The sequence below is a fragment of the Otolemur garnettii genome, unplaced genomic scaffold (assembly GCF_000181295.1).
Source record: "Otolemur garnettii isolate 467f Iridium unplaced genomic scaffold, OtoGar3 scaffold00050, whole genome shotgun sequence".
Taxonomy (NCBI): Eukaryota; Metazoa; Chordata; class Mammalia; order Primates; family Galagidae; genus Otolemur; species Otolemur garnettii.
In genome coordinates, this window is record NW_003852445.1 from 12,047,554 (window position 1) to 12,054,571 (window position 7,018).

At 40.6% G+C, this 7,018-nt stretch overlaps 1 protein-coding gene across 1 annotated transcript in view; it reads left to right on the forward strand.

Annotated features, from left to right (window-relative positions):
* SQOR (sulfide quinone oxidoreductase) overlaps positions 1-7,018 on the forward strand; it is a 46,212-nt gene that overhangs the window by 36,449 nt on the left and 2,745 nt on the right. The window contains exons 6-7 of the mRNA XM_023514261.1: positions 3,090-3,105; positions 3,578-3,761. Of these exons, the coding sequence (XP_023370029.1) occupies positions 3,090-3,105; positions 3,578-3,761 (200 nt within the window). The remainder of the gene's footprint in view (positions 1-3,089; positions 3,106-3,577; positions 3,762-7,018) is intronic.

Below are 7,018 nucleotides of genomic sequence, written 5' to 3' on the forward strand. Positions count from 1 at the left end.
CTTTTGAGCTTATCTATGTTGGCTTATGATTGGTTTGAGGCTCTGCTTTTTAGACTGGAACTTTGCCTGGGTAGTGGTGTGTTTTCTAGGGTATCAGATTCGCCTCATACAGTGTTCACCTGTCCTAAACTGATGATCTTAATGTTGATAACCACTTAAGATATGGTCCAATTTCTCTACCACATGAGTACTATTATTTTTCTCCTGTAAGGAGACACTTCAAAACCAGGCAAACAGTCTCCTCATTAAAGTTTCCCATAGAGTTGGCATCTATTGATGAAAGATGAAACTTGTCTATTCTAATCTTTACCATGTGGTTGTAAAATGGTTTTCTAACTCTAGCATTTCCTCCACATCTACCAGTAGGCTCTTGGCATTCTGTCAGCACGAGCGTTTCTTTTTCTCTTAATTAATTATTGGTATGAGTTCTTGAGTTCCTATTCCCCCCAATGGTTTATCATTCATTACTGTTCTTTCTTTTTTTTTTTTAGACAGTGCCTCTAGCTGTCACCCTGGGTAGAGTGGTGTAGCATCACAGCTCACAGCAACCTCCAACTCCTGGGCTCAAGCGATTCTCTTGCTTCAGCCTCCCAAGTAGCTGGGACTACTTGTTGTGCCTACCACAACACCTGGCTATTTTTTGGATGTAGTTGTCGTTGTTTGGCAGGCCTGGGCTGGATTCGAACCTGCCAGCTCAGGTGTATGTGGCTGGCGCCTTAGCCTCTTGAACTACAGGCATCGAGCCTCATTACTGTTCTTAATTGGTGCTCCAGTTGTCTTGGATTTGACCAGTAGGTGACCTTCCTAGCTGGTCCTGAGCCCCTGTGACATGCGTATCATGTGTTTGATCACTTGCTTCCTTCTGGTACCACCTGTGTGGCTCAGGCTTATCATTCTGAATAGCTCCTCTCTAGTCATGTGCTTGGAACCTACTGGGTTGTTTAGGGCTAGTTTCCATTTTACCAAAGGGTCTCAAACTACTCCGTTCTTTGTGTTTATGCGTGTTCTTTGTGTAGTTGTTCAGTTTTCCTTTTTTCCTGGATGTCAGGCAGATGCAAGTGACTTTGGAGGTCCTTCCAGCTTCAGCTTACTTAAATCGCTGCTCCTTACTTTTTATTGGCTGGAAAATGAGACAGCCAAACTTGCTAAGTTCTGTATAAAGCAAAAGTGAATGGGCTATGACTGAGGGCCCAAGGATACGCTTATGAGCAAAGTGTATGAGCCTGAGTGAAGAACTTAACTTTGTTGTTTAACTTGGTTTCTCAGGAATCACCTGGGAAGATTTTAAAATGTGCTTATACTGGGTCTCACCCCCAGAGATTTGGCTAGTTAGTCTGGGGGATGGACTGATGATAGGGAATTTCACAAATTCCCCTAATGACTGTAAGGTTAAAATAGGATTCAGAACAGCTACTATAAAGAATTAAATGTAGCTCAAAGTCTATAATCTTGGATCCTTAATAGAGAGTTTATATAGTGAATTGGTCCAAGTCTTGTAAGTTTTTAAAAATCTAAACTTGTTTAATATGATAGAGTTCTAGAGCTAGAAGGAACTGGAGATTATCTAGTCTGATGTGATCTTTATGGATAAGCTAACCAAGGACCTGAGAGGCACAGTGACTGGTCCAGGTAGCAGCACTCTGTATTTCATTGTAAATGAATCTGTTCCCTCAAGCCAGGGCTTCTAAGAATGTGATGCACAGGCTTCGAGTGTCAGAATCACTGACAGGTTTTGTTCAAGTGGAGATGACTGTGCTTCACCCAGACCTACTGGACGTCCGGTGGTGTTTGAGCACCGGGGAGCCTGTGCTTAAAAGTTTCCCAAATGCTGCTTAGAAACCCCAAGTTTGAAAATCACTTCTCTACATGAATTGTTTATTTCAATGAAGGAGAACCCAGTTATTGATCATAAATGGTTTAAAGAAATAAATAATAGATAAAGAACAAGCAGCAACTCAGTGCCAATGTTAATTTTTAATAAATCCCTAAAGCACACCCCAGCATTTCTTTTGTGTAGCATGCTAGTGTGAGTAAAACTCCATACCTTTATAATGATTATGTGAAAATATGTAACTTTCCCTTTGGAAAAGATGTGTAGAATTCATGTGTACTTGTGAAATTCACTTGAGCACCTTAACTCCATCAGATAGAGATGACTGTAGTACAAAGAAAATCGAATATAGCCCTTATCTTGATTTGGTTATAGGATTTTACCATTCACTTTAGCTTTATCATTTGAGCTTTATCATTTGGTTATAGTGAATGGTTTTACCATTCACTTTAGCTTTATCATTTGAGCTCTCTCTGTCTCTGTCTCTTTCTTTCTCTGATTTTGCTAAAGGTAAGTCCCATACATTATACATAATGTCCCCTACATACTTTAGTGTGAATTTCTTAAGGTAGTATTCTTTTACATAACCACAGAACAGTCATCAACTTAGCAAGTTTAGGATGGATACAACATTTTATTCTTTTATTTGTTTTCCACTTTCGTTGATTGATCCAAAGAGCCTCCCAATATTAACCTGCAGAGGAGCCCCGATTATCTGAAGTACCTTAAGGTTAATCCCTGTCAGAGCGTTGGAATAAATACAAGTCAACTTCCTAATTCCCATTGCCATCAGTGATTGCTGAGCCCAGATGAGGGTATTGGCGTCCTTATGGAAACGAGGTGCTATTGGGTATCACAAAGTTGAAATGGTCTTAAAACACTGAAGTTTTATCCTAATGAAATGTGATATGAATATCCATGTCAATGTGTCCTCCAGGGAACCCACTAGGAAATGGGATTTGTTAGCTGGATTTCATCAAAATGAAAAAGAATAAAAAGAATGAACTATAAAAAGTAGAATAATATCATATAACCAAACAAAAATCCTCAACAAGCCCTCAGAATGATTAGGATGGATCAGTGCACTCTTTCCAACTTTGATATAGTGTTTTGAAAAAAAAAAATCCCCCCCACTCTTTTACTGCCCAGTAAACCCAGAACGGAATCAGATTCCTCTCTCCTTTCCCAAGGTTGTACCTCGTGCTTTTCTCACCTCGTTTTTTTTCTTTTTCTTTTTCTTAAATTGGTGTTTTGACAGTTTACGTGTTTTGAGAGTTGGTACATGTTTGGGATTGATGCTCACTTACCAGCTCCTAACAGCCTTTACACGTTTCGGGGATGCCGAGCACCTCCTTACAGAATATAACTGAAGTGCCAGGCTTCACAAGTTGGCAGTGAAGGGTCAGGGAGACAGCAACTGAAATACACCACTCCCTTATTTCAGTATTAATACTTCTAGAAACATCAATGGGTTCTTCGAGGTTACTCTAGCATCTCAGATTTCGTTAGGCGCACTGCCCCGGGGATGACATGGCCCCTGTCTGGTGAGATCACTGAGGTTATTGAGTTTACCACCATCCTCCACAGGAATGTGTAAGATCTTGGAGTGGGGGTGGGTTAGTAGAAACACTGATCATATAATGTTCAAGGAGGCATAGTATAGTGTGTGGAGCAGGGAAGGGGGGAGAGTTTATGGGCTGTAGAAATACTGAAAAATGCAAACCTAGACGTTTTTCTTGTGCGTAGTATGGAATGCTTCACGTCACACCACCGATGAGTCCACCAGATGTCCTCAAGACCAGTCCTGTGGCTGATGCTGCTGGCTGGGTGGATGTGGATAAAGAAACTCTGCAGCACAAGAAGTACCCAAACGTGTTTGGGATTGGGGACTGCACCAACCTTCCCACATCAAAGACGGCCGCTGCTGTCGGTAAGATCACAGCTCTGTTTATCTCTCTCTTAAAATAACGGGGCACCATCAGAATAAAAGCAAGAGTTTGGCCTCAACACCATTCTGTTAATAATGAAGAAACTTTCGTGGCTTAAAAATGATGTTGGCCTCCTAAGATAGAAGCAAGTTGTCAATGAACCTAGTGTTATATAAAGAAGTAAGTACTTTCTGAGTGCTTTCCCCCATAGTAGTACGATCTGATCGGCCTTTTCTAGGTCAGAGGTGTTTTCAGGAGAGACATTAGAGAGAAGGCATTGCTTTCCAGCTCTCTGGAATTCTGCTTTTTCTCATGCTGCCACATGGGCATCCCTGGTATTCTTCACCTGTGATGCCAGATGGCTTGGCAGTTTTTCTTCCGTCTGAAGCACCATAAAGCTCGGGAAGCATTTGTTTTCCCAGAAAACACACACAAGTCAATGAAACCTTGCAGACCAGAAAATTGTTCTGTTAAGACAAATACGGTGGAGCATGCCCTGATTGGTACACGATTAAGCCCTCAGCCTGGAAAACTAAATTCTTTACTTCAGTGTTCTGCACCAGCAGTGATGGGGAGAATTGCCTTTCAGATTCTGTCCTCTGCAGACACAATTGTCTTCTCTGGATGATATAAAACACAGGACTCCCTTCTGAATGGGATGGTGGTGTTTTGTATGAATTAGACACCCGTGGAACTTGATGTGTTACTTTTTCTATTTCAACCTTAAGAAAGACTTTCTAGGAAAACTACCGAATGCCTTTTTTATTATTAACAGTAACGTCCTTCTAACTTTTTATTAAAAAAAAATCTCAAACCTATGAAAATTTTGCAAGGATAGTAGGTACTCATATGTCCTTCAGGTTTTAGCCAATTAACAATATTTTATGAAATTTTCTTCATTACTCAAGGACTTTTTTTTTTCTGAGTCATTTGACAGTGAGTTTAGACATCATGATATTTTACCTTAAATACTTTCACCTTAAATACTTCTATCTGCTCTTCTTGACAGCATGTTCACCTCCATATCCATCGACATAAGATGTTGTATATTAAAATCATCTCATGTACAAGCCAGTTCTAGATTTTTCCAAAGCTAGAATTTCTCTAGTTTTCCTAAAAATGTCCTGTGCAGCTCTTCCCTCCCATTAAATCTGGCCAGGTAAGGCCCACCCACTGCACTGGTTGTCCTGTCTCTTTGGTCACCTTTAATATAGGATAGGCCTTCTGATTATTGTTTTACTTTTGTGACACTGGTATTTTTGAAGAATCTAGGCCAGTTATCCTGTAGAATATCCCACAATTTAGAATTATCTAGTTCTTTTTTCTTATTTTCAGGTTATGTGTTCTAGCGGGACTCTCCAGGCACGAGGCTGTGTACCTCCCTCTTCAGGAGCCTGTCATGTCATTAGTTTGTTTTGTCTTCCGTGAAGCTAGATTTTATCCCTGGGTTAAGGGGAACCCGCTGATTTTTTGGTTGTCAAAGCACCTTTTCTATTTGTAATTTATAGGTAGTTTGTGGGGCGATACTTTGAATTTACATTCGCTAAATGTAAACCTGCTGAATTTATGTGATGAAAATACCTGTAGTGTGAGGCCCAGATTACCCAGCTTTTAACTTAATTCAAAGATTTAATTCAATGTTTCAAATAGATAATATTAAATACGATTAAACAAAAATCTTGGTGAAAACTCTTGCTCCCAGTCCTGCCATCCCTCTGCTCTGTTTCTGCATTCCCCCAAACCGCGGAGAGAGCGATCCCCTTCTTTTTACATTTGTTTCTCCCAGTTTTTATCCTATTGTGTGGTTGCTACAGAACTTATTTAATGAGTCCACTCTTAATGTATATTTGGGTTGTTTCTAACCTGTCTTTATTTCAAGCATAGTAGTGAATGGTCTTCTTTATGTGTTACTTCACATGTGTGAAAGTCTGTTTGCTCTTCTTGTCAATGTCTAAATAACAGTAGTTCTAGCTTTCCCCAAGTAGATCTGCATTTTTTCTTGGATTCCCCTCTCCAATCCTTTGAGTATCTTGAGGCAATGGGATACTTGTTCCACCAATCTGTGGTTGGGTTTACTTGTCACCCAGTCTCTGTCCAGACTACTCTACTATTGTGAGTGAGACACTGGCTTGCCACATTGAATCGGACTTTCCTCTGATTCTCATTGCCCCAGGATTTTCCTTTAATTACTCAGCACAGCCAAGATCAGGATGTGGACTTTCATAAAAGTTAACTGAAGGCTTGGGAGTGATGGAAGGGGACTGTATACAGGAAAAAACCAGAACTCTTGTATAGCAGCACAGTGCATACTTTAAACCTGGACACTGATTGTGACTGCTCCCTGGGTCGGCAGGCTGGCCCTCCATGTGGACACCCCCTGGACACCCTCTTTCCTTTTGCACTGGCCTGGATGCCATGCTGCAGCCACCTCCTCAGGGTTCTCAGCACAATTCCAAACTCCATTATGGTCTTTGAGGAGGAATAAAGTTTCCAAAAGGGAAATAGAATCTTCAAAGATATTGCTTTGCTCACAATGAAGAGAGCCATGTAATATTTTGAAGAAGAGTTGTTTATACCTCACTTTTTTTGAACCCTCTCATTTTAGGAAAAAACCTAAAAATTGCTTCATTATTATTATTATTATTATTTGAGACAGAGTCTCACTATGTCACCCTTGGTAGAGGGCGGTGGTGTCACAGCTCACAGCAACCTCAAAGTCTTGGGCTTAAGTGATTCTCTTGCCTCAACCTCCCAAGTAGCTGGGACTATAGATGCCTGGTTTGGCTGCAGTTGTCATTGTTTGGCAGGCTGGGGCTGGGTTCGAACCTGCCAGTTCCAGTGTATGTGGCTGGTGCTCTAGCTGCTGAGTACAGGCACTAAACCCTCATTGCTTTTTGATTTAGGTGCCAGCAAACTACAGCTTGTGGGCCAGATGCAGCCCCCTGCATGCTTTTATATAGCTGGCTAAGAATGGTTTCCACAGGTGAAGATTTACAATCCATTTGATGACAGCGAATATTAAAACTCTTTCTGATCCAATTTTGCTGCCACTTGCATGTTCCCCAGCTCTTATTTATTTTGGGCAGGAAAAGAGATGGGTGGGTTACTTGTAATTATCCTACAGTTTTAAAAGAGAAAAACATAAATATGAACTCACCTGATGGTTTTGTTATCTATTTTAGGTTATATAAAATAAAGTATTTTTGTTTATGAATAAAAAAAAAATCCTTATGTCAGAAGAGGTCCAACATAGGATCTG